Genomic DNA, 26,089 nt, shown 5'->3' on the forward strand with positions numbered 1-26,089 from the left:
GGCCGCCGGAACTCGCCTGCAGACCCCACTGCCTTGCCCGCAGCCCCTCCCTTGCCTGGGTGCCTCTGGGGAGCCGCGGTGGGAGGAGGGGAGCCTTGAGCGAAAGGCAGTTAAGGTGTGGTTTTACGGGACAAGGGGCTCGTTCTGTCCATCCGCCGGCCACCCTAGGACCCGGTGGTTTCAACCCTGTTCTTACCTCACCCCACTCCTCCGTCCCCTGTTCTATTTATCAATTATTTATTGTTTGCAACAAAATAAAGTGGGACCTTGTTACCAGCAAGAAAGAAAGGCAGGCTCGTGCGGTCCCCTCCTTCCTCCCTGGGTGGGGGCTCCTCCTGCAGGATCTGGAGGCCCCAGGGCCTGCGGTGGCTGGAACCCACCCCTTCCCAAGCTTCCACCTCTGGCCCCGTCAGGAGCGGCAGCCAGAAAGCCAGAATCTCGGGTGGGGCTTTTTTCTGGCTCAGAGTTTCCTTCGGGCAAGTAACGCAGAAGGTAGCCCACACCTCTGGAGGGTCTAGTTGTCTGTTAACTTTATTTTAATTGAAATGGAAGCGTAACATGTCCTAGAAAAATAAAGATTTGATACAAACTAGACACAGGGGTCAGGGTTGCCCCAGGGGTGAGGGGATCTTTGGTCTGGGGCCAGATGGGAGAAGAAGGGCTCTAGTCCGGGAAGGGGCTCTTCCCCAGGCCTCCCTGCACCAGCCTCCCTTCTCCGCAAGAAGGGCCCAGCCCGGAGGCTCCATCTGTCTGGCGCACAGGACCGCCCGGCCTCCACCCTCCGACTCCAAGTGGTTCTGAGAACACTGGACGTCAGCGGAGCTATTAATAGTGTTTGAGGGAGTGACAGGGGGAGGGCTCAGGGGTCTGGAAATCAGCCACGTGGCCGAGCTTTCAGCTCACAGCTAGTACCAGGTTGGGGGTGGCAGCCCCGAGTCAGGACCCCCAAACCTCCCTGCGCATCTGGGGGCACAGAGCAAGGAGAGGGCTGTAACAGAGGGCCCCGATCCAGAGGACGGTGTTCCTGGACGGGAGCGGACAGGGGCGAGTCCCCCTGGCACCTCCAGGGCTCGGAGAGGTTATGCAGCCTGGGGGCGGTGGGGGGGACGCCATGGGTAAAATCACGGGCTCACAGAGATGGTGTCTGAGCAGCCCCTCGGCCCAGGCGGTCCTGGATCTCGAGCACCATTGGCAGCAGAGGCGATGAGGCCCGGGGGGGCTGCGGGGGGTTCACAGCTCCAGAGGCTCTTCCACAGGCACCGACTGCAGCTGGGTCAGAACCTTGGGCTCGGCTTCCAGCCCCTCGTCGGCCTCACCGCCTGCCGCGGACCCCAGGAGCAGCCCCTCAGGGTCGGGGTCTGGCAGCCTCAGCACGGTGTGGGAGGCCTGTGTCCCCAGCCCTTTTTCGGCTTCCAGCAGCCCTTCTGGGCCTGTGCTCAGTTCCAGTCCCGCGGGCCAGATGGGCATGGCTGCAGGCGACAGCATGAGCCCTTCGGGCGGGGGCGCAGGGAAGCCAGGCAGGAGGCCGGAGGAATCTGGGGAGAAGGGCAGGCTGGTAGCGGCGGTGGCAGCAGGGACGGGCGGTGGCGGTGGCTGCGGCGCAGACAGCGGGCCCAGGGCATGGACGTCTGAGAGCGCGGGGCTGGGGGCCACCGGTAGGGCTCCCTCGGGCACTGAGATGGCCGGGTCTGGCTTCAGGGGCAGGGCCAGGCTGGGGGCAGGCGGCAGGACCTGGGAGACCAGCATGCTGGTGGGGAAGGTGGCCGTGAGGATGATCTTGCCCTGCTGCACGGCCACACCCGTCACGATGGGGCTGCCGGACACGGGGTTGGCCAGGAGAAAGTTTCCTGTGGGGATGAGAGATGGGCCAGGCGCGGGGTGAAGATGGTGCTCCACGGGGCCCGTAGGGAGATCGGGGTGGGGCGGGCTTCGGGATGGGGGCTGTGTCTGAGTGGCCGGAGCCTCAGGCCAGCCAACTGGCTCTGGAGGTTTGGATTGTGCCAGGGATGGGCTGCCCAACCTCCCAGGTACGCCCCCCATCACTCAGGCCCCAGCAAGGCGGGAGGTACCTGGGGCAGTGGCCGAGGGCAGCTGCAGGGCCGTCACGCCCACCCCGGAGTTTATCAGGTGCACGTTGGCAGGGCCCGAGGCGGCTGCCACCTTCACAGGGCTGCCTGGCCCAGCGGCTAACAGCTGCAGCGGCCCCACCGCCTGGGGCAGGGTCACCACCTGCGAGGTGGGCACCACCTGGGGCAGGTTCAGCAGTGGGGATGCGGGGCCCAGGCCTGCAGGGTACCCAGGGGGTGGGGAAAGGGGCACCACCTGCGGAGCAGCCACAGAGGGCACCGGTCCTGGGGGCAGAGGAAAGGGGGCGGCCGGTGGGGGGCCAGGCACCACCTGGGGCAGAGGCCCAGCAGCCTCCTCTCCAGCCGGCCCGGAGGCAGCCACCTGGGCTTCCTTGGTCTCAGCGGTGTCGGGGTCGGGCTGAGCCTCCTCTAGCCGCACCTCCCCGGTCTGAGGGTCCAGGACCAGGGAGGTCTTGCCCTCGCTGGCCACCTGGGGCGTGGGCTGCGGCTGTGGAGGGGCGCCACTGCCACCCGTGAGCAGCAGGGGGCCCAGGCTGGAGGCCTCCCCAAGGGCCAGGCTGTTGATGATGACGGGGCTGCCGTTGAGGAGCACAGCGGGAGAGCTGCCCGCGGCCAGGAAGCTCCCGTTCACCAGGATGGAGGAGGAGGCGGGGCAGGGCGCGGGAGGGGCGGCCCCCGCCAGAAATATAGAGCCCTGGGCGGAGGCCTCCGCAACCACCGGAGCCGCCCCTCTCTCCAGGTCCTCGGGACTGCGGCTGGACTCGTCCTCGGTGGTGGGGTTCCCGTCAGACTCGCTGGCCAGAGAAAGGATTGTGAGCTGTAGCCCTGGACGCCGCGTTTCCCCACTGACCGCCAGCAAGCCGCCTGCAGGGGCTCCGGCCGACTGCTCCCTCCCCACCTTGCCCCAGCCCAAACTTTTGCAGCAGAAAGCGTGAGGGTGGGCTATAAAACCTCCTGAGACCACCCAAGGACCCCCAGGACGGAGCCTCTGCAAGTCCAGCATTGATACCTCTCCATAAAAGCTAAGGCTGGCCCCATGGGAGGGAGGAGGCCCTCCTCTCCCAGCCCCGTGGCCTCCGGGCCCCAGAAGCTGAGCACTGGGCAGCACAGCGTCCCCTGGGTCCCCTGGGTCGGGCTGAAAGCAGCCCAGCGTCTTCCCGGAGTGGAGAGGCAGCCGCCTGCTCAGTTCCCGGGGCCTCTCCTCCGCCCCAACCCCCGCCGGGCGTCAGAAAAGGGAGTGAGAGGCCGGCGGCGCGCAGGGTGGGAGGGGAAGGGCTTGGGTTACAGGGAAACCGGAGCTGGGGAAGGTTCACGTTTCACAACAAAGACAGACGACGGACCACGCTGTTTGGGCCCCGAGGGGGGGATGGGGGGGTGAGGAAGAGACACAGTCAGAGAAAGGCCCGCGCGGGGTGGGTAGACAAGGGCCGGTCCCCCTTTCCACAGCTCCCCATTTTCTCACTGCCTCCCCCCAGCCACGAATGCGGATGGGACTGGGGACGGAGCTCCGAGTGGTGCAGAGGGATGAGGTCTCCCAGCCTCCGCGACAGGAGCAGCGGGGTCGGGGGCAAGGCCGGGGGCGTGTGCCTGTTCCGTCCACACGTATTCCCCGCGCTCTGGCGGGGGGGGGGGGGGGGGCACCTGACGGTGTGAGCAGGAGGTGTCCCAGGAGCTCGGCGCGCTGACTCCGGCCATGGGCAAGAGGGAGAGGGAGGCCGGTGGGTACCACGTCCCCGGGAAAGCAAGACTTGTGCCGCCCGGGTTCCCCTCACCTCTTGCAAGGCGCGCCGCTGCCGCCCCCGGTCCGATCACGCTGTCGCCGGTTCTTGAACCAGTTGCTAACCTGCGTGAGCGAGAGGCCGGTGAGCGTGGCCAGGCGGCGCTTCTCGTCCGGCGTAGGGTAGCGGTTGCCGCGATAGCAGGCCTTGAGCGCGGCGCGGGAGCGCTCCTTGAAGCAGTAGACGGTCTCCTCGCCGTCCCATATGGTCTTGGGCAGCGGGAACTTCTTGCGCAGACGGTACTTGTCCACTGCGCCCAGCGCGCGGCCGCGGGCCCGCTCGGCCTCGTGGTAGCGCGCGCGCAGGTAGAGGTCCTGCAGAAAGGCGTGGTGGGCGGCGGGGAAGGGGCGGCTCTCGAGCAGCCGGTAGAGCTCGGCGTACTCTCCCCGCTGGAAGGCCACCAGGGCCCGAGCGCGCAGCACCGGATCGCTGCCACGTAGGCGCTCAGCCGGGGGCAGTGCGCCCAGGAAGCGGCTCAAGCGGCCGGCGTGGCCCGCCTGTAGCAGCGCCTCGCAAACGCACGCCACCTGCTCCGGCGAGAAGCGGAGGCCGGTGGGCGGCTCGGCAGCGGCCTCGGGGGGCGACCCGGGGACGCCCGGGGATCCCGGGCCCTCCGCTCCCGACGCCGCTTCGCCCGCCCCGGCCCCGGCCGCGGCCGCGGCCGCCGCCTCACCCTCGGCCGCCTGCAAAGTCTGCAGGAGCTGGCGCGCTTCCTCCTCCTCTTCTTCGGTCGCCGCCGCCGCCACCGCCTCCCCCCCGGCCGCCGGCCCCGCGCTCGGCTCCGCAGGCAAGGTAGCCATGTTTTGCAACTTTGGAAAGTTCCTCCCTCCTTCTCCTCCCTCGGGCTTTCCCCAACCCCCTCCCCAGCCCGTCCCCCCTCTCTGCCCTCCCCTTCGCGCTTCCCGATCTTCTCCCCCGCGCCGACCCCGCGTCTCCCCCAGCAATGCCAGGCCCAGCTCTCCACTTGGGTCTTGGTCCCAGTGTCTGTGTGAGTGCCCGCCTCCCTCCCCGTCTGTCCGTGATTCTCCTTTTGTTTTCCCTCCGCCTCAGGCCGCGCTTTTTTGCCTCCCCCCTCGTGTGCCTCAGGCTCAGGGCCTCAGTTTCCCCATCGGGGCAACGGAGAAGGTAACGGGCCGTCCGGGAGGGCTAAGGGCGCGAAGCCACCTCCGCCCCGAGACTAAGCTTCTGCACGCCTCCGTCTCCAGAGTCCTCTGAAGGCCCCCCCACTCCCCATCTCCGCCTGCGCTCCGCCCCTCGGAATTCCCGGCTCCGCAGGGGGGCGGGTCTGGCCGGGAGAAGGGGCGGGGGAAATGGGCTAGAAAGTTTGCGGCAACTTTTCTTGAGCAAGTCTCTGGAACCCAGGCGCGTGGCCAGCGCAGGCGCAGTGGTAGGAGGATGGCCGCGCGCGCAGCCGGCCCAGCCCCCTCCTTCCCCGCGAGCTGGTGGCACAGCTGGGCCACAGCTGGACAGGGGGCGGTGCCTCCTCGTGGCTCGCTAGCCATCTCCTATTGGCTCGATGCCGAGGTCACGCCTCCCGGCGTCCCCACCCCCACCCCAGCCCTGATTCGTCAGCTCTGCGGCCCGCTAGCTTCCCGCCAGGCCATTGGCCGCCTCCACTCGCCTTCCGATTGGCCCCCTGAGCAGCCGCCTTCCCACAACGCAAAGAGAGCGGACACCGTGGAGTTCCCAGCTTTGGGCAGACGGGAGGGCCTTTTATTCGCGAGGATCGGGGGTGGGGGTCCTAGGTGGGGAGAGACAATAAATACTGAGGAATGTCGGGGTCTCAGTGCATCCAAAACGTGGATTAGGGCGCTGGGGTCCTGGAGCCTCTCAGCGGGTCGGAGGACAGGTCAATAAATACCCAAACTGCCGAGGCGGACGGAGCCTGCGGTGGCTCCGAGAGCAGCTCACGTGAGGAGGGCGCGGGAGTCCCCGAAAAAGCGGGGCTGGCAAAAGCACAAGGTTCCCGAGAGAGCGGGCGGGCGGAGCTCGCACTAGACGTTCGCCGCGGGAAGAGGACGTTCCCGGGATAGCGGGGCCTCATGCAGAAGGATCTGTGGTCTGCGAGACGATGGGGGCGGGGTAGGGGCAGTGGGGAGGCTGGGAGGGTGATAAACTGATGGCCGAGCCCTGGCCTTGCTGCCTTCTCTAGATGGCAGTTTGCCCATCCATGTCGCGGCCTCAGCCAGGCCGCAGGAAGGAAGCGGTCTGCGATTCCCCCCGGCAGCAGCTGCAGCATTCCCGGTTACAAGGCTTCCCCGAGCGCCGTGCTCCGACCGCGGGCCCGGCTCCTCCCTCCCCGGCCGCCAGGGGGCGGGCGCGGATCACAGGGCTGGAGCTGGGGTGGAGACCCACGCTTGGAGCGTTGTGAACGCGGAGGCAGTGGGAGCGGCTTCTGGGCGATGGCCCAGGTCACCCAACCCTCCGGCTTGGGGTTCTAGGGTTCAGGGGGCGAAGGCGGCTCCTGGGTGGCGCCAGACCGGGGCGAGATGTTCGGCGTAGGCCACCAACCCAGTGCAGCCCAAGGCGGCGGCAGCAGCCAGAGCAACGGCGAGCAGGAGCAGGGAACGCGCCTCCGATAGGTCAGGCTTAGGGACCTGCGGACAAGAGGGCGGGATCAGGTCCCCGCGACACGGCACACCAATTGGTTCCTGGGTCTCGCCACGCCTACTCCCATAGGTGGGTCCGCCATCCTCTCTGCACTCCGCCCCGCCCCCGCGGGCAGATGCGGTTGGTCCGCTGGCAAGCCTCGAGCCTTGTCCGAACTCGCCACTGGAGGCTGCCTAGCGGCCTGTGCTGATTGGCTGCCCGGGCATCCTCCCTCCCCGCGGCGGGCCCCGCGCGACAGAGGCGCAGCTAAGCAGAGGCGGCCTGGGGGTACGTGGAGCGAGGAGGGGGCGCGGCGGCGGGCGGGCGTGAGCAGCCGGACGTACCCTGGCAGGGAGCAGCAGGTGGCGGCGGTGCATGGGGCCTGACCCCACCAGCGGGCATTGGCCCAGAGCCACGGCCGGGGGGCCATCTAGCTGGAGAGAGAAGGGACAGGTGACCCGATCGGAGCCCAGCTCGGCCCGGCCGCCCTCAGCAGGGGGCGAGAGACAGCGGAGGGAGTCGGGGAAGGAATCGAGGGAGAGCCTAGATGGAATGTGGTTAGAGGCCTGGACCGAGGGCTATCTGGCAGACGTGGGGCTGAATGGAGGGTGTTTGCTGTCTGGAACCCCCAAGAGTTAGGGTGATCCCTGAATCTGGGCGGGGGAGACGGGGCGGGGTCTGCAGAGGGGCTAGCAGGCTTGATACAGGGGAAAAAGAGGGGTCTTACATGGGAAGGTAGATCCGTGGCCCGGGGACTGGGGACCCCCGTGACAGCTGGAAGGAGAAGAGAGAGGCATAGGGCGCGTAGAGGGACAGAGGAGGGCGGTGGCGCGGCGTGCCCCAGCCTGGGCCCCTCGCCCGCCCCCAGGTGTCCACACGCGCCGCGGCCACCTCCCCCCGTCGCCCTCGGGAAAGGGGACGCATGAGGGACTCGCCTGCATCTCCCCGGGCCTGCAGCAGCTCCATCTGCTCCTGCAGCTGCCGGACGTGCGCCTCCAGGTCTCGGTTCCGGGCCTCGGCCTCACGGAGCTGACTGCGGGGAGCAGAAGACCGTGAGTCCTCCCGGACCCGAAGCGAGACGGGCTGCAGGCGGCAGGGACGGGCCCGGGCGCCCCGACCCCGACCTGGCAAAGTTCTGGTTAGCTGTGCGGATGGCCTCCAGCTCCAGGCTCAGGCTCTGCCGAGTAAGCACCTCCTCCTCCAGGGCATCCTGGAGCTCCCGTAGCGTCATCCGGGCCTCCTGGGCCTCCGCCGAGGCTGGAATGGCTTCCGGAATCGCCGCTTCAGCCTGCGGGCGGGATCGCGCTTAGGGCTGCCCGCGGCTCCTGCCGCACCCAAGACCTGGGCACAGGTTCTCGGCGGGGGACGCCCCCCTCCTTGTCCTCTAGATCTCTGGGAATCCTCCCAGCTCCTGCAGTGACCCAGGTCTCCTCCTTCCCTAACTAACCCCAGCCCCTGTCCTGGTCTCCTGCCTTTGGTCTGGGCTCTTCCACCCAGGAACCAAAGGGCTGTTCCTACAGCTCACACCCAGTTTGACCACGGCCCTTTCCTCTCCAGCCCCTCAGCGCCTTCAGGGGAAGGCCTGCCTCCCTGTTTGGTTCCTTTCCTGTTGGCCTCAGTCTCCCCTCCCCTCATTCTCCACGCCCCTCCTCCTGGAACAAGTAAGTCAGCCTTACCACCCTCCTTTCCTTTTCCAGAATAAACCTTTGCCTTGAAGTTCTGTCTGTTGACCAGTAGGTATTTTTCTTCCCAGGGATGGTCCTCCTTGTTCTCTTTCTCCTCCTCCTCCTCTTGGGCTTGCCCCTCTCCAGAGTCCCTCTCCTCCCAAACACAATGGCCTGTTTTCATTTCTTCATAGGGATCATTTCTGACTGAAGTGACTTTGTCTCTACTTTGTTCTCTGTCCCTTTCTGTCAAGTAGCTCCCAGAGAGCTTAGCACTCCACAGCATGCAAGACCTGGAAGCCCTTGCCTTTCTCTCCCCTTCGTGCCTGACTGACCTTCTCCTCCAAAGACTCACTGTTTCCTCCGGTGGGGGCACGGTGGGCTCCGGGCTGGCTGCTTGCACAGGTGGCTCAGGCAATGGCTCGGCCTCCAGTTCCATGGCTGTGGGGCCTGGGACCTCCTCGTCCCTGGGGAGAGGAGCAGGGCAAGGGGAGGGAGAGCTGGGCCCCCTTGATAGGTTGCCCATCCCTTGCATTTAGAGCCAGGACTCCCTCTCCTGTGGTTATGGGAGAGCCAGACCCTGAAGACCCCCTAGTGTGAGGAGGGGGAAGGGCAGAGAGAAGGGAACTAACTGCCAGGTTGGTGTGACAAGTCCCCTTCTTGTTAGTAAAGGCCTGCCCTTCGCATGGCCTCATGGCCCTGGGAGCCAGCCTCTGTACCTTCTGGAAGATCCTGGGATCCAGACACCCATGCTCTGGGGCCTGCTTATCTCCTCCCTCTCCATGTGACCTTTGCAGACCCCTCTCCTTAGGATGTCAGGACAGTGAGGAGTGCCCCACCCGACTCTAGCCACCTCCAAAGATAAGGTCTCTAGACTAGATGTGGGATCCCAGGACTGTGATTCTGGTCATCAGCGCCCCTGCCATCCCCAGCTGCTGGGACGGGGTCACACCCTCCCTGGGCCATCCCCAGCTGCTGGGACGGGGTCACACCCTCCCTGGGAATGTGAAATTGCCATAAAAGTGGATGTCCCCTCCAACCCAACACTCCCTCTCGTGGAAACTGGTCACAAGGGCCTGGTGAGCCTGGGCGAGGCTGACCCGCCGCAGCTGTTCATCCAGCCTGGGTTACAACGGAGATGGACAGCTGGGTCCTGCCCCGCCCAGTGAGGAGCACACTGCTCGGTGGCTCAGGCTGTTGTTCATTCATGGTAAGAAATGGCATTAGTGGGGCACCTGGGTGGCTCTGTCAGTTAAGCCTCTGCCTTCCACTCAGGTCATGATCTCAGAGTCCTTGGTTCGAGCCCCACTTGGGGCTCCCTGCTCAGTGGGAAGTCTCCTTGCCCCTCTCACTCTGCCCACCCCCCTTCTTGTGCTTGTGCATGCTCTTTCTCTAATAAATAAAATCTTTCTAAATTTAAAAAAAAATTTAAAGAAAAGGAAATAGCATTTGTGATACATTGTCCGGTAACAAAACAGGTTAGTCCACGTCATGTTCTCACAGTTGTCAAGTATACGTGCTCGCATAAGTGAGCTAGGGACTGTTCCTGATGGTGGACTTCCTTTTCCTTGTCCACATTTTCTAATTTACTTGTGACAAGTACTGCTTATATAATTAATGTATTTAAAAGGCTTTATGGTTATAAGAGTGATTCAACAAGTTTGTATTCTTTTAAGATCAATTTAGAAATGCTAAACTTATTTTCTAAGATTCTGAGGTCCCACGACTGTACTAGAAATCTGAAAGTGGAAGGTTGGAAGATTCTGGAAGGCCGAGTCTGGCTCTGAGGTTTTACAACTGAATCTAAAATTTCACAGTACTTATGGTCTGAGATTTTAAGGTCCTACATCTCCGGAATCCTAATTGTCTGTGGTCCCAAGGCAGGAAAGTTCCAAGATTAATCCTGCAATCGACTGGGCGCCCCTGGGCTGCCTCCCTGGGCCTCTGGAGGCTAGCACCTGTGGCCTACTCACAGGCTGCCCTGGGGCCACGCCTACCTGAGGGCCATGCAGGAGTAGGAGTAGCCCACAAAGGGCAGGTGGACCCCCAGTGGCATGCCTTCCCGCATGTCCGACAGCGTCTCCTATACAAGAGAAACAGATGTGGGTGACCTGTGCTCCTCGGGGCTGGTCCCTGGGCCCTTCCCAGTCTGTGCTTAAATACCTGCTCCCACTATCTCAAGTGGCCCCTCCCTCGTCTTCTTTCATCCTTTCCTGTGGTTCCCCTTGGGGCATTCCCCACGCTGTAATTACATACTTCTTCCGGGCTGTAAGTGGATGAGGGCAAGAGGCCAGGGGCTGGAGCTGGCTTGGTCCCTGTGTCCCCAGCAGCACCTGGCACAAGGGCACCCAGGCTGAACACGCACTCGGGACAGCTTGTGTCACAGTTGGGACAGAGGTGGCCTAAGAGAGATTCCCTCACACCACTGTGCTTTTCTGCCTCTCACTTCTCAATCTTCCAGGTCTCAGCTCAAATAGCACCTCCTCCAGGAAGCCCTCCAAGATTTTCCATGCTGGGTAAAGAGCCCCACCCCCAACCTCCCAGTCTCATCCCGGAACTCTCTGGGGAGTCGTTGTCTGGGGACCAGTCTGTGTTCCCCCACTAGATTGTGAATCCAGGTCACTGCTGGGTTCCCAGCACTGGGGGGAGGGGGGGCACAGAGCACATGCTCTGAGGGAGGAATGATTTCAAGACTCGAGGAGATGGGTACTAGTCTAAGCCCAACTTTATGGATGAGGGATTGGGGGGTGGGGTACCCTCTGCCCAGCAGTGGTCGCAGGTACCTACCCCGCCCCCGCTCACCATGGCAGTGAGCCCGTCTTCCACCACATCGAAGTTGCACGTGTCAGTGGCACCCTCAAAATCCGGCGTAAAAGGGGGCACGCTGTCTCGGAGACCGTCCCAGTCAAGGCCAAAGAAAAAAGGATGATTCTGGAAATCACCTGCTCCGTCCCGGCCCAGCCGCATCTCAGGGGGACACAGCAGCTGCTGGATGAGGTCTCGAGCCTCCTCAGGGACCTCCGCATCGGCCAGTGGTAGAGACAGGTGCTCCTGCCCGAGGGAGAGGGAGAGCGGGGGATGTCAGCCGGGCAGGATGTGTGAGGGAGACCAGGGCTTCCTCTGGCCTGGCTCACCTTGTAGTGCACGATCTTGCCGTAGGTCTCAGCCGTGGAGTCGGCGTAGAAGGGCGTCTGCCCGTAGAACATCTCATAGGCGAACACTCCCAGCGCCCACCAATCACACTCGGGCCCATAGCTGCCCATCCCGGGCCCGCCGCCTACCGCCTGCAGGATCTCGGGGGACAAGTAGTCCGGCGTGCCCACAGCCACCAGAGACCGCACCTGAGCCAAAAGGTGCAGAGCTGGGCTCGGCCCCGCCCCTCCGGGCTCTGGCCCCGCCCCTCTCAACCACTCCCCGTAGTCCTCCCCTCGCATGTGCTAACCCCAAGCCACTCACAAATTTAGGCGCGGGTGCCCTCCTCCTCTTTCCCCCTCCAAATCTGGTCGTGCCCACACCCTAACTCTACCTGTGCGCCTCAGCCCCGCCGCCACACTGCACTTCCGGTCCCCCCATCTGACCCCACTCCTCTTTGGTGGCCAAAGCAGCACACCGCACCGCTCACCGTTCCGTCTGCTCGCAACTTGAGGCAGGACCCGAAGTCGGCCAAACGGATGTGACCGCAGCGGTCCAGTAGGATGTTGTCGGGTTTGATGTCTCTGAGCAAACGGAAGGGGAAAGTAGAATAAGTGAGCCTCCCTCCATTCATCTCACCAGGCTCCACCCCTTCACGCAGCACGGCCTCGGGTCCCCACCCTCTTAGGGAATTGCGGCCCCCCACTTAGTGGATTCTGAAATCTGAACCCCACTCCTCTGGCCCTGTCCCCAGTGGCCCCCACCAGTGAGGTCCCTCTCCAGGCCTCGCCCTCTCTGGGCTCCAACCTTGGCTGTACCCTGCTCCCTGCCTGGGTGCAACTTTTGCTTTCCTTCTCTGGGCCCAGGCCTCAGCCCCCGCTGCGCCCACCTGTGTACGTAGCCCAGCCGGTGTACCGAGTCTATGGCCATGACAATCTCAGCCAGGTAGAAGCGCGCCATTTCTGCCGGGATCCGCTCCCCAAACTTGCTCAGCAGCGTTAGCAGATCCCCGCCCACGTAGTACTCCATGACCAGGTACTGGCAGGGGGCGCGACATGGCGGGGGTGGGGGTGGGGAGTTAGTCACACCCCTCGTCGCTGACTGCTGATAGCCCCGACAAAGACATAGTCTTTGTCCGCAAATGCCCCATCCCTGGGCAGAGGCCCAGTAGTCCCAGCCCAAGGAGAGCCCGAGAGATCTCCCAGGCCAAACCAGAGACACTCCTCCCCAAAACCAAAGAGAGAAGGGAAAAGAGAGCCCAGAGAGCCCCCAGTGCCCAAAGTACACAGCCTAAATACCCTGCCCAGGAGCCCCCCGATAGACTGGAGAGAGCTATGGCAGTCCGGGTGAAAGATCCCACCCCACCCGCGACGGTGACATCTTTACAGGGTCCTCGGGAATCAGCCTGGGAAAAGAGTGGAGAGGGACGTCTCCCATCCCAGGAAAGGAAGACCAATTCCTACCACGCCCAGAGACGCTGCTGCCATTTCGAGGCAGCTCCCCAAGCCTAGAACTTCTCCCTGACCCCGCGACGTTCACTGACAGCCTCGGGGTCGGAGTCCGTCTCCCTAGTCCTCCCGGGTCTGGGGCTCACCAAGTAGTTCTCATCCTGGAAGGCGAAGTGCAGCTCCGTGATCCAGCGCCGGTCCCCGTTCACCAACACATCCCTCTCTTCGCGGAAGCACGACACCTGCGGGGCCCCCAGAGGTACTGAAGCGGCCGGGGGCCGGAGCGGGGGTTGGGTAACCCTAGCGCCCTGCACCTCCGGCCCCGGCCCTCACCTCGCCCCTCTTCAGCATGTCCCATTTATTCATGATCTTCATGGCATACACCTGGCCCGTCTGCTTCATCTTCACCACCGCCACCTAAAGGCCGAAACGGGGTGACTGGAGGCGGAGGTGGCAGGAGAAACACGGGGGCTGGCCCAGATTGGACTCCACCCCTAACACGCTCGTGGCACCGCCCCACTATCAACGCCTCGCCCAGTGCCCTCAAGCCCCGCCCCCCACCCGGCTAGTGCTGGCTTTCTCAACTCAGTCATTCATCAATTTCTAAGGTCCCGCCCCAAACCCTTGGGTCCCGCCCACTGCACGAAAAGTCACGTCCCCTGATCCGCTAGCTGCAGCCACCGCTCAAGGCTCACCTCGCTGAACGCCCCGCGTCCGATCACCTTCAGAATCTCGAAGTCATCCCTCTGCAGTCGGGCCTCCTTAAGCCTCGCCGCGATGGGCTCCACTGGGGGGCAGGGGGAGGTGAGAACCGAGGATAACTGGGATTGACACTAGAGACAGGAGGAAGTCCCACCCTCTGCCCCTCAGTCTCCCCTCACCCCCAGCCCCTGGTCTCTGTCCCACAGTCTCCACTGTCCCTTGTTCTCTCCTCTTCTCTCTCTCCTAGGACTGTCAGCCTCCCAAAGGCTTCCCCACAAAAACATTGTGAGAAGTTCTGGGGACCCCTGAACTCCCCTCCTAGAGAAAAAAAGGTGGGATGCTTGAGGAACCCCTTTTAAAGAAGGGCACTGAGCCAGAGGGCTTTAGTGGGTGCAGGTGGAAAGGGCGGGCTCTGGGAAAGGGAAGCTCTGGAGAACAGAAGATGATGTGAGGCCCCATCCTTAGGGCCCCCCGAGCTTCGGGCCTCACCCGTCCTCCGGCTGGGAGTGGGAATGCCTGCCAGGCCCACCCCAGGCTTCTCAGTCTGTCTCAGACCCCGTCCTGGAACGGTGAGTTTAGTCCGGCACCTCCAGGCTTAGATGCTGGTGGCTTTGGACCACACTTTGGGAAACACTGTATTTGGGGATGGGGCTCCCAGAGGGAACAGGAGAGGAAGACAAAGCCAGCGTGGATCCAAATTCCAGGCGCTAGTGCACTGGCTCTGTCCTCAACTCGGGGTAGAAGGCTTCTTTCAGTCACCCCTCATTTATGGGAGGGAAGGTCATGGCTCAGATGCGTGAAGAGGCTGGCCGAGGCCCTACAGCTAGGAATGTTAAAGAGGGCAGGTAGGGAGGGGAAGGGCCTGGCGGAGGGAATGCAGGGGCACAGGGAGAGGGAGGCCCGGGAAGTGGAGGACGCTGGGGACTTGGGAGGCAACACAGAGAGAGGGATGGGTTCAAGTGAGAGTAAGGGGAGACAGAGTGGGCTAACACAGCGAGAGATGGACCCCCACGAGTTTTGGGGAGAGCGGGACGGCAGGGAAGAACCAGCTAGGGCCCAGGACAGGGGAGGGAGGAGAGAGCCAAGACGTTGAGCCCTTTTAAGGCAGCAGGAACCCAGGTCCCCTCCCCCGCCCCAGCGGCCTGGCAGGGGAGGGGCCGCAGAATACTGCTCAGGCCACAAAAGGAGTGCTCCTTACAGGAGAGCCAGACCCCTGCCCCCCATCTCGGGCTCAGTTTACCCAGCCAGCTGAACTTCCCACTCTGCAAAATCAGGGCCCAGAGAGTTATTAAGGGCCGGTGGAGGCGGGGAGAAAAGTTCTCCCAGGGGCTGAGTGGCCTGGCCTTTGGTCTCCACCTTCCTATCTGTGAAATGGGAGGGACAGGAGCGAGGCCTGGGTCAGAAAGAGATGCACACGAGAAATGGAGGAGAGGGGGAAGCAGAAAGACAGAGACCAGTGACCAATGACCCAACGACCAAGTGCAAGCCACTGAGGGACAAACCATTGCAGGGACGGAGTGGCAGGGTGTCAGGGAGAGAGAAAACCGAGAGTCGGAGTGCTGGAGTGGAGGAGGGGCGGAGGCAGACAAGCCCAGAAGCTGAGGTGGAAGTATCTGCCTTCCAGACTGGTCTCCAGGGGAAGACCTGGCCAGAAGGGACTTTGTGCAAGAGCTGGAAGGTCAGAAGTCATGAGAAGAGGGACCTGGGGAGCTGGAGGGGAGTCAAGGCTGCCCCATGCAGACTAGATGGACCAGGGCTGGGAAGGGGGGGGTGGCCAGACCCTAGAAAAATGGGCACACCCAGGAGAACCCTAAATTGTTCCCTGGCATCCAGGGGGTGGAGGGGTGCTGGGTGGCGCCTGTCTGCAGAGCTGGTTCTCCCCCAGGGCCTGAGTCACCACACCCTCCCAGGGCCTGGGCACCTGTTGCGGCAGCTGGAGAGGCTGGCGCCGAACACCTGCCCACTGGCCGCGCCCCTGGCAGCTGCCCCATGTTGTCCCTTCTGCCTGCCCCTGTGCTCTGGGAGACCAGGATGGAGAGCCATGGGGCCCATTTTGGTGTGTGTGGGAGGTGGTCCCAGGACATGGGGCTCCCAGCATGTCCCTAGGCCTAGACCTTGGGGAGGGAGTACAGCAGGACCACGGGAAGCTGTGCCCAATCCAGCCTACCTCGGCTCCTGGGTCACAGCTCTTGAGCCATGGCTGTGCTACCCTCCGCTAAGTCCAGCCTGCCCTGCCAGGGTGGCTCTGGGGTAGGGGCATGGCACCCTAGGACCCAGGACCAAGCTTCGGGCTCCTGAGTGGGAGACTCTCCCACATCCACCTTGCCCCCAACTCTCCCCATCTCCGGCTCTGCCCTGCCCTCCCCAGCCCCCAATCTGGGGCACGCATGCAGGCAGGCACTCACCCCACTGCAAGAAGTCGGCCACGTACTTGTCCTGGGCCAGGTCGGAGGCCCCCAGCTCCTGGTGGACGCCCAGGAGAAGGTCGAGCAGGGGCTCCAGCCCCAGGAAGCCAGGGTCCAGCACCAGCTGCTGGAGCCGGCTCAGCCGCACCTCGGCTGACATGTTGGGCAGGCAGCACCATGGCCCCTCCCCGGGCCAGGGGCTCGGGGTCCTCCTGTCACGGGGCCCGGCAGCCCCTGTCCAGGCCTCGGGGCTCTGGCTGCATGTCTGCCTGTCCCTGGCTGTCCCCTGGGCCTCTCTGGCCACTTCTCTCTCTGCTGAGGCCTCCTCCCCTTCTCCCCACCCCTCGGTCCGGCCCCCTCCCGCCTCCCGGCCTTAACCCCTCCGGAGCCAGGCCCCCCAACTCCCTCCTACCAGGGCCCCTCAGGACGGGTCAGTGTGAGATGGGGGGATGGAGACTCCCAACTCTCGCACCACGCCTGCCCCCCAAAAAGGCGGAGCCCAGAGGGAGCTACAGGTGTGGCAGAGGCCAAAGATGAGCCTTCCCATCCCGAGGGGGCCAACTGAGGTTCAGAATGATTGGGTAACAACCCCTCTCAAGCCCTGGAATTGAGGTGGGGGAGAAAGGGGGGAGGACTGCGGAGGGGGGGCAGGAGGCCAGGGCAGCTTCAAGGGTGACTCAGCCAGGGATTCAGACTTTGGGACAGTTTAAATTTAGCCCTCAGGGCCTCTGCTTCACACTGACTTTTTTTTTTTTTTTTTTTGGCAGGAGGTGGGGAAGGGGTGATGAGAGAATTGGGAAGGGAGGCCCTCAGGAGCCAGGACCAGGGGTGACCCACTGGCCAAAGCCTGGGGGAGGCAAAGGAGCCCCCAGAATAGCTCCCTGGACCCTGGCTGCACAGCCACATTCCTGCCCAGGCCAGGATTAGAAACAGAAACATTTCGGGGGGTGGAGGGCAGAGCGGGAAGACACCCCTCCCTGCAGCTCCGGAGAGCCAGCCAGGAGGGATTTTCGTTGTTCCCGGCAGGGGCGGACAGTGCTCCCGCTCCCGGAGTAAACCGTGATCTCCAGCTGGCGCCCTGCGAGCCAGAAGCCCTGAGGCAGCAGGAGGCCAAGACTCGGGGCATACTCTGAGCACCTCAGGAGCTACCTGGGGGACCCATCCGGGCAGGCCCCCTCCATATCTGATCTGGATAGTTCGAGCATTTTCAAACTGGGAAGGGGGCCCTGGCAGCCCTCTCTCCTCGAGTTTGGGGACCCCGGGGCTCAGGGCTGGAGGGCTGGAAGGCAGGGGGTGCCCACTCGCTGTTCGCCCTGAGTGAGTCCCTCCTCAGGCCTTCAGCTCCTCCTGCGGTGAGAACAGAGCGGGGAGGGGACCCGGTCCCGGAGAGGCAGGGCCTAACTCTTCCTTTGGTGGAAGTAGCTGGATTCTAGGACTGCAGCAAAAGGGCACACACACTCCCTCCATGCCTCCCGGAAGGGAACAGAGACGCTGTGAAAACAGGGAACTTTAGTATAAATAAGAGGTCCTGGGGGACAGGGAGGGACAGGGAGGGCCCCGGAGGGGCTTCCATAATTTAACACTCTTCAAAAGCACGAACAACAGCAAGGGCAGGGTGGAGGCCAGGGGAGGGGTGGGCCACCCCGGCCCCGCCCCCAGGACGAGGGGCACACAGCAGAGCTTGTGGGCAGGGAGTCTCTCCCCCAGGAGCAACCAGTCACATGCTGGGGACAGGGATGAGGCGAACACTGATGTTTCAGAGGAAGGGGTCATTGTACTTGGCAGTGGGTGGGGACAAGGCTGAGGCCACATGGGCCACTACATCCCCCCAAGTGTCTGGGCCGGTCTGGGAGACACTCTGCCCCCCAAATCTGTGCAGGGCAAGGGACGGGAGCAGTCCATCCGTCATGGTTAGTCTTGTTAATACGTTGATCCGTGAGGTCAGCGGGAGGGATATGGCTAGGAGGCAGGGAGCGTGGGGGCAGGGAACCCCGACATCCGTGGCTTCACACCACTGTGCCGCTTGGGGAGTTGCCTGGTTGGGAGGAGATGCCCTGGGGAAGAGGACAGAGGAGACAGGAGGGTTAGAGACTGCCTGGGGCTCCCACCTGTCCAGAGGGGAGGAAGCCTGCCTGGAGTCCCCCAAGGCGGCTGCCACTCTCGCCTTGCCCTTCAGTCCACCCCAAATCCCTCCAGACAGAGGCCGCTGCTCTAGGTCCCAGTCCCGCTAGCATCCCCAGCCCTGCAGGCAGCACTCCTGGACCATAATTAAAGTCCTCCGGTGGTCCTGAGCACAGAGAGGGGGGTAGGGGTGGAGAGGATGGGGGGAACTCGGGGGTCCTTTCTGACTGGGGAGGTGTGGGGGAGAGGACTCAGGGGCAATCCTACCTCTACCACTGACTTGCTGGGTGACCTGGGCCAACTTCCTTCCCCTGTCTGGGCCTCCGCCTCCTCGTCTGTGAACTAGGGAGATAGAGGGGTCTCTTTCAGGACTTGTCAGACTCCCCAAATCCCAAAGACCCTGCCTCTGAGACTGTTAGGATGTTCTAAGGATTCAAGACCCTATAATCCTAAAACCACTCCCTCCCTGGGCCTCAGAACTAGCATCCCGGGCACACAAGCCCAAACCCCGTGCAGCTGAGCCCTGAGACAAGAGCTCCAAAGATGGAAGGTGCTAGGCTCGCGCTCCCCACACCAGGATTTTCTCCACCAGGCTCTTCCTGAACCCCACAGCTATCCCAGGAGTTGGACCCATCCACCTCCCACCCGCCTTCAAGGGGTCAGCAAAGAGGGGCAACTTGCCCAAGATCACACAGGGAGCAGCCCTGGAACCCAAGCTGGGATTCCAAAAGCTGGGACTTTAGAGGTGGGCTCGCATCCAGAGTCTGAGATCCAGGCCAGAAGGCAGGCCCACAGGCTCAGTGTTGCCCACAGAATTTGACCCGCATTATTCAAAGGGTTTCACAACTCACAAATCCTTATGCGTCTTAGAAACCCAGATTTGGCTTCGAGTGACAAGTGATAAGGCCTGGGTGTGCTGCGCCCACTGGCCGCCCTTCAGCTAGCTGGCCACCGTCCTCAGCACTCCCGTGAGGAAGAGACAGCTGTCTCGTCCACCCAACCTTCTCTCTTTCTGCTGCCACAGAGAGTTCTAGAAGCCCCGTACTCTAAGATCTGAGAAGTCTTGCTCTGGGACGCTAAGATTTCCCTGGCTTCCCCTCATCCCACAGGGCTAAAGGCTATGACTGGGACAAACCCTCCTGCTGATGCCCGCCTCTCCCTGGGCCCTGGGGAGGCTGGCATGGGGCCACTCACCGCCTTGCCCGGCCGGGCCCAGGTACAGATGAGGCCCTCCTGGCAGGCGGTGATGATGCAGTCCTCCAGGAAGAGGAGGACCGTGAGCCGCTCCTGGGCGATCTTCTTGCACACCAGGGGCTCAAGCAGGGGCACCTCATGGATGCGCGGGCACAGCGCGGTGCCCAGCACCTTGGCTGGGTCCAGCCGGCTGCGTGGAGCAGGGCCGCTGGGCTTGTCCCCGCCGCCGCCACTGCCCCCGCCGCCACCGCCCCCCCGGCTGATGTTGCCCAGGCTGTGGTAGCGCTTGTGCTCTTTCTCCGACCCCCGGTCCCGCCGCTCCTGCAGCGTGAGCGTGGCAAAGCGGCCGATGCTGAATGGTGTGCCCGGCTCAGTCGTGGCACCCGGGCCGCCGGCCTTGCCACTGCCTGCCGGGTGCGGGAGGCTATTGGAGCGGGACAGGGAGCGGGGCAGAGGGCCGGGGCCAGGCTCACTGCCCCGGGAGCTGCTGGTGGCGGGGGGCGTGGTGCCAGGCGTGCCAGGGAGGGTGCGGGTGCGGGCCAGGGGCGGGTGGGGATAAAGCACGTCTTCGGTGAGGTCCCACAGGCAGAACTGCGTGTCCTGGCCGGCTGAGCCGAAGCGGTAGGTGATGGGGCCGGCTTTGGGCAGTGGGGAGAGGGGGGCTCCCCCGCCGGAGCCTGTGGCCCCCGCATCAGGCTGCTCCTCTTCCTCCTCCTCCTCCTCCTCTCCGCTCCGCTCCCCGTCACCACTGGCTGCGGCCGCCTCCTCGGCCCTCGTGGTGTAGGGGTCAAAGGCCACGGCGTTGACCCAGGACTTGTGGCCGTGGCCCCGGGCCACCACACGGCCCTCGGTGAAGGACCACACGGTGACCAGGTCATCTTCGCCACCCGTCACGACGTAGCGGCCGTCGGGGCTCCAGCACACACACAGCAGGCCCCCAAAGTAGCTCTTCATGAGCCCGCGCAGGAGCATGGAGTCGAAGTGGAAGACGCGCAGGCAGCCGTCCTGGCTGACGCAGGCCAGGTGCCGGCCGTCGGGCGAGAAGGCGAACTCGTTGAGGGGCCCCTCACCCACAGCCCACTTGGCCAGCGGGTTGCGGGGCGCCTTGCTCTTGGCGGCGTAGACGGCGAAGCCCTCGCCCTGCTTCAGCAGGCTGTACTGGGGCGGGGCCGAGGCGCACGGGTGGCTGACGTTGTACAGGTACAGGTGGCCGCTGGCGTGCGAGGCCAGGAACAGGCTCTCAGACTCGGGCAGCCACTTCAGATAGGTCACCTTTGTCTTGTCGATCAGCCGCTGCCGGGACAGATGGCGGGGGCTGGGGAGGCAGTCCATTCCTGGCCAACCTCCTCCCCGAGCCGGTTCCCCGAAACAGCCCTCGGACGCGGTCCTGACCTCCTTGGAAAGGGCCCCCCTACACTGAGGGTAAGGGCCGGACAGCGGGCCACAGGAACCGCAAAGGAAGAAGAGCGGCCTATGAGGCGGCCCCGGGGAGCTCCACGGAGCCTTGGTGTCCCGTCTCTGGCAAGGGGACAGTCCTGTCTTTCAGAGAACCCTCCTCACCTGTCTAACCCTCTCCTCTGTCTTTACTGCGTCAGGCTTCACAAGAGAACGATTCACAGAACATCCGCTCCCCCAGGGAAGCGAAACTCGTTTATGTGGTTCACTAGCCCCAGAGCATAGAGCTGTGCACACAGCAGGTGCCCGGAAACGATTTCCTCGACACACGAGGGACAGCCCTGTCCTGCCAGCTGCGCATGCGCCTCCGCTCCTTTCCCCCTCACAACTCAGAACCAATCCTTTGCTGATACCCAGAACCTGCCCTCCTCTCCCAACAAACCCCACAGCATGGCAGCCCTTCGCAAGCAGGGTTCCAGAGAGAACTGAGCCCTGAAGCCCCTTGGCACCCACTGTACACCATGAATTAACTTCTTCCCCGGGCATCTCCATTGCTTCTCGTTCTTGGGGAGAAGCTGGAAAAGAATCACATCACCTCTGTGTTCTCTGGCTGAGATGAACCCTGGTCGAGAAATGCTCTGAAAGCCAAAGTCTTTACCATGACCTTCCAGCCCCTCCAGGGGCCGATGCCTCCCAGTTATTTTTCGGGACCCATCTCCCACACTGCCCCTGTGTAATTGCTCTGGCCACACAGTCCTTCTGCTCTCCTGCTTCTAGGCTTTTGTCCTAGCTTCCCTTTACTCAGAATGTCCTCCCCTGATAACTTGCTTGCCTCCTTTAGGTCTTTATTTCAATGTCACCCCCCTCAATGAGGCCTTTCCCGACCAGCCTACTTAATTTAAACCTCACCACACACTCCGCATCCCCCTTCCCTGCTGGATTCTTCTCTGTGGCACTCACCACCTTCTGACATGCAGCATACTTAACTTATGTGATAACTGTCTGCTCCCCGAGCTAGATGATGGAGGCTCCACAAAGGGACGGCCCTCTGTCTGTTCTGCTCACTAAGATGTGAGACCCCTGGTGCTTAGAATGCCTGGCACAGACCAAATGCTCAATGCGTATTTTGTGAATGGACGAGCTGGTGCATTTTTAATTCATGCACTGTTGTTACCCTCGCCCCCTTCTGCCATTCACGCATTCTGTATATGTGGAACACTTCCTCTGAACAGAGAGAAAAAGCCAGAGGACAAGAGCGGCCTCCGCCCATGGAGAAGGACTAAGCCATCTCCACATCCGATTTCGTAATAATGGTCCCATGAGGCAGGGATGAGAATCCCATTTTGCAGAGAAGTAAAAGTGAGGCTCAAGAGGGACAGTCACCTCCCCAAAACCATACAGTGAGTCAACGGCACAGCAATGATCTCAATCCCATGCTCACAGGCCCAGAATGTGACGATCAAGGGCTCTGGCTTCAAACAACTAGGGACTAGCCTCGGTTGTCTCCCTTGCAACATGGGCACCACAGTCCCTAACCCATGGAGGAAAACGCAAGGAGCAAAGTGTTCGGCACAGGGCTAACAGCAGAGGCCCCAAGTATGGGAGGCGCAGCTGTCTTTACGAGCTGATATCCCACTAGCTACTGTCTGAGACCCCAGCCATATATCTGTCAGTCCATCCCCTCTCTTTCCTGTCTCCTGCCCCTCTCAGGCCTCCACTGCTCCCCCAGGCAGCTGCAGTCTCAGGGCAATGGTGTGTGGGTGGTGAATGGGAGGGAGGAGCCATTCTAGGCCCGGGGGGCCCATAATCACCTCTTCATTGAATAGCTTGCTGGTGTCCTTCTTGATGAGATCCAGGTACTGCACCTGGCCGGCGGAGAACCCCACCAGCAGGGAGATGGTCTCTGTGGCAGCAGTGAACTGGTTGAAGTCATGGCAGGTGGGCTGGGTGCCTTTGTAGATCCGCTTGTCAATCGGCTTGTTGAGGTCAATGGACTGAGCAGTGGGAGAAAAGTAGTTAATAGCTCCTACCACTGAGAGGAAGGAAGAGGGTGTTGAGGTTGGGGGAAACCACTAAAAGGAAGGAGGGTTAAATCCCGAAGGGAAGTGGGTAGGTGGATGGGGGAGTGGGCAACCACAGACAGGAAGGAGGACCCAATCACAGACCCAGTAAAGAAAAAACAAAGAGGAAGGTGCCCCCCACTCCACCCCCCATGAGGGGGGGCCACGGTGCCTCCCCCCAGAGTTGGACTCCCTAACTTTAGGGACACCCTTGTCTGCAGTATCAAGGCTTGGGGTCCCCACAATCCCTGAGCTCTAATTTCTTTCCAGTCCTGGCCCACAGACTCAGCAACTCCCCCTGGATCTTGGCACCTCAATATTCCAAGCTCCCGAAAACGCACGGTTATGCAAATCCCTAGGACTCTAACACCCAGCATCCCAGGATTCTCTTTACTTTGGAGTCCCTAAATTTCAGGACCCCCACCACAGTTCATGGATACACTAAACCTCATGGTCCCCCACATTTTTGGTCCTTCACCACCACTGGGCTTTCAGGGTCTCCATCACTTTTGGGGACCACCATAACCTTCAAGGGTCTCATCCCCTCTGGGACCTACATCGCTCTAGAAATACCCATCACACTTGAGGATGTCCCCTTTGGGCTCTTATCACCTCCAGCTCCCCATCAACTCAGAGATTCTCATTCCCTCCAGGACCCTCATGATCCCCAGATCATGTTCTGGGGATCTTAAGTGTTCCTTAAGACTTCATATACCTGCGGGATCTCTATCACCTCAAACTGCCCCATCAATTCCACAATCACTCTCACCTCTGGGCTCTCAAAGTCTCAAGATCTCCCCACCCCCCACAACACCTCCAGACTTGCAACACCCGGAGGGTTCTCCATCACTTGCAAGCCTGCATCGCCTAGGGATTCTCCACCACGGGCAGATTCCCTACCACCCAGAACCACAGAGGGTCCCATGGCATCTCAGAATCTCTCCAAAATACCAGTCCAGAACCCCCAAGCATAACCTGGGGATCTCGCATGACCTCAAGATTCTCCATCACCTCTAGGAGGGCCAGCACCCCGGAGGCCCTCCCAGGCCTCCCCCCAACCTTTCAGAATTCTGCATTACTTCTGGGCACCCTTCCCGCTGGGATGTCCGTCACATCGAGGATGCCCATCTCAGAACCCCAAATCCATTCGGGGACCCTTCTATCACTTCTGGATCACCTCGGCGGGGGGGGCCCTATCCTCTCTGCCAGCACCGAGGCCACCACGATGCAGGCCGCTCACCCGTTGGCTCCCGCGGCGGCAGCAGCCGGGATAGAAATAGAGCTCGCGGCCCAAGTTGAAGCAGACGCGGTCTCCTCCGGCACCCAGCCCCGCGGGCGTGGCGGGCGGCTCCCCGGTCCCGGCGCCGTCGGGCTCCCCGAGGCGCACGAGGCTAAGGCGCACGGCGGGCAGCGCGGGCCCTGGTCCCGGGCCTGCAGGCGGCGGGGACGGCGCGGAGCCCGCGGCGCCGGGGCCGGAGGAGGAAGCAGGGCCGGGCGGGGGCTGCGGCGGCTGGGGCGGCGCCGGGGTCTGGGCGGAAGCCGGACCCGACCTGCGAGCGGCGCCATCGCCGGGGAGCAGCTTGTAAAAGCCCTCGCGGGTGCGGAACTGCGACTTAATTTCCGCACAGTCCCCCATGGCGGCGCCGGGGCCCGAGCCGCCCTCCGCGCCGCCCGCCGCCATCTTGGGCGCCCCCCCCCCGCAGCCCCGGCCCCGCCGCTGCCGGACCGCCGCCCGCCGCCGGGCCCCCTGCCGGAAGCCTCGGGCCCGCGCCGGAAGGGGTGGGGTGGTCACCCAGGCGACGCCTCTTCGATTGGCAACAGGATCGGGAGGCGGGATGAGCTCCGGCCGTCGCTCGGGTAACGGTTCTGGGGCTGGGGGCGGGCCTACAGGTGGGCGTGGCCTCTGTGCCGGCGACCGACGTGTGGTTGGCTGAGGGCGCGGCCCAGAAAGAGATGGGCGGGTCGTGGAAAAGCCCAAATCCTTAGCAATGGTGTCCTGGGAACGGTTTGCCTAGCAACGGAGGGACCCTCAAGAGAAGGCCTGGTTCATAACCATCACGTCACAGATGACCCCAGTGATTGCAGCGCCTCCTTAGACTCCCAACATACACCTTCCTGACCTCCAGTGTTTCACACTGACGTCTTAAAATCCGTGACAGGCTATGGCATCTCCAGACACTCCCCCCCGCCCCATCCTTGATGATCCTCCAGATACCGCAGATCTCTAGCGTCTCCATAGAATTCCAAAGACTTCATCCGACCCACTACCGATTAACGTTAACCCTAAACATTTCCACATTTCCCACCAACCCTCAGTATGTATCTCCATGACTTCTCTATCTTCAACAGTCTCACTTGGTCCTCCAACACCCTCTTATGATTCCAGAATTTCATTGATCCCCACAATGCCCGCAGTGTCCCAATGATCAACTAGTACTCTAAAAGCTCTTGCTGATCCCAGGAGCCCCCGCTGATTGCCACTGCCCCTCACTTCTGCTGAAGCCACTCTGCCCCCATCACAGGACTTCTTAGACCCATTCTCAGTGGTCTCTCAGATTTCTCATCGGAATGTCCCAGGGGCATCTCACACTGGACAAGTCATACCATGAAATTGACATCTTCCTCCAAATCCTGCTCCTCTCCTTTGACCTCGACGTAGAGCTCACACTGCCATCCCCCCAGTCATCCAGGCTGCAGACCTTAGGGTCTCCCTAGATCTACATCGTCTCCCTTCATCCCCTGCTTCCAATCCCCAAGTTTTTTGCATTTTGTCAAGTGAAGTCCTATTTTCCAGTCCCTTTCTCTGCATAGCCCTGGTCCAAAATCCTCCTCTCCTCCTGGGGCTCTCTCAGCATCAGCCTTGTCTCTGCTCCCCTGGACTCCCATCCCCCCTTCCGTGTACACTCCATTTGGCATCTAGAGAGGTCTTTCTAAAGCATGAATTTGAGTGGGGCCTTCCCTTGCTCCAAGGCCCTCTGTGGCTCCCTACTGCTCTCTCAGCAAAGTCAAGCCCTGAGTGATCTGCTCCTGCCAGTCTCTCTTTCCAACCTCATCTCTCACCAGTCACTCCTCACACCATGTCCTAAACATGGAGATTCAGGAAACTACCTTGACACAATGCTTTCTTGCCCTTGGGTCTTTGCACATGCCGTTACTTCTGCTCTTCCCCGCTCTGTTCTGGACACTTTAAGAACCAGTTCAGGAGCTCTGTCCTTCCTTGGGGCTCCCCTGTCTGGGTTGTCACTGCTGAGGATGTGTCTCTCTCTCCCACAGAGATTGAGCCCCGGGAAAGCAGAGCTGGGGCTGCTTGGCCACCTCTGTGTCCCCAGTGCAGGGCTGGGCCAACAGAAGTCACTTCTGTAGTCGTTTGCTGTCCAGGTGAAGAAATAAATGACACAGATAGGAGACACAATGCTGGGCAATGTCTATTACCAGCAGAGCCCAACAGTCCTGACTTGGGAGGCCATGTCAACAAAAGAATGAGGACCTCGGCCATAAGCTGTGGGGAAATTTT

The 26,089-nt window shown here is 62.2% G+C and overlaps 3 protein-coding genes across 13 annotated transcripts; all 3 read right to left on the reverse strand.

Annotated features, from left to right (window-relative positions):
* Positions 1–535: 535 nt before the first annotated feature.
* Positions 536–4,806, reverse strand: SIX5 (SIX homeobox 5). The gene is made up of 3 exons (XM_045987239.1): positions 3,860–4,806; positions 2,070–2,881; positions 536–1,847 (listed from the first exon to the last, which is right to left on the reverse strand). The coding sequence occupies exons 1-3, from the start codon at positions 4,663–4,665 to the stop codon at positions 1,231–1,233; spliced, it is 2,235 nt and encodes a 744-aa protein (XP_045843195.1). The 5' UTR covers positions 4,666–4,806; the 3' UTR covers positions 536–1,230.
* Positions 4,807–5,541: 735 nt separating this feature from the next.
* On the reverse strand, positions 5,542–17,186 carry DMPK (DM1 protein kinase). Of its 10 annotated transcripts, none has more exons than XM_045987244.1 (15): positions 15,806–17,186; positions 13,394–13,485; positions 13,032–13,115; positions 12,845–12,940; positions 12,140–12,288; positions 11,741–11,834; positions 11,253–11,459; positions 10,921–11,169; positions 10,116–10,201; positions 8,474–8,627; positions 7,579–7,742; positions 7,390–7,487; positions 7,182–7,228; positions 6,799–6,884; positions 5,542–6,462 (listed from the first exon to the last, which is right to left on the reverse strand). In XM_045987244.1, exons 1-15 carry the CDS (start codon positions 15,963–15,965, stop codon positions 6,303–6,305), a joined length of 1,926 nt encoding a protein of 641 aa, XP_045843200.1. In that variant the 5' UTR covers positions 15,966–17,186; the 3' UTR covers positions 5,542–6,302. The 10 variants fall into 10 exon arrangements, with proteins under 10 accessions (XP_045843200.1, XP_045843198.1, XP_045843199.1 ...); XM_045987242.1 differs by having other exon boundaries at positions 10,906–11,169; XM_045987243.1 differs by having other exon boundaries at positions 6,799–6,888; positions 10,906–11,169.
* A 113-nt stretch (positions 17,187–17,299) lies between these two features.
* DMWD (DM1 locus, WD repeat containing) lies at positions 17,300–24,335 on the reverse strand. 2 transcript variants are annotated; one of them, XM_045987240.1, is made up of 5 exons: positions 23,816–24,335; positions 22,327–22,509; positions 19,121–20,413; positions 18,194–18,268; positions 17,300–17,859 (listed from the first exon to the last, which is right to left on the reverse strand). In XM_045987240.1, the coding sequence occupies exons 1-5, from the start codon at positions 24,254–24,256 to the stop codon at positions 17,812–17,814; spliced, it is 2,040 nt and encodes a 679-aa protein (XP_045843196.1). In that variant the 5' UTR covers positions 24,257–24,335; the 3' UTR covers positions 17,300–17,811. The 2 variants fall into 2 exon arrangements, with proteins under 2 accessions (XP_045843196.1, XP_045843197.1); XM_045987241.1 differs by lacking the exon at positions 18,194–18,268 and having other exon boundaries at positions 23,816–24,334.
* Positions 24,336–26,089: the final 1,754 nt, after the last annotated feature.

The sequence above is a fragment of the Meles meles genome, chromosome 19 (assembly GCF_922984935.1).
Source record: "Meles meles chromosome 19, mMelMel3.1 paternal haplotype, whole genome shotgun sequence".
In the NCBI taxonomy this organism is placed as follows: domain Eukaryota; kingdom Metazoa; phylum Chordata; class Mammalia; order Carnivora; family Mustelidae; genus Meles; species Meles meles.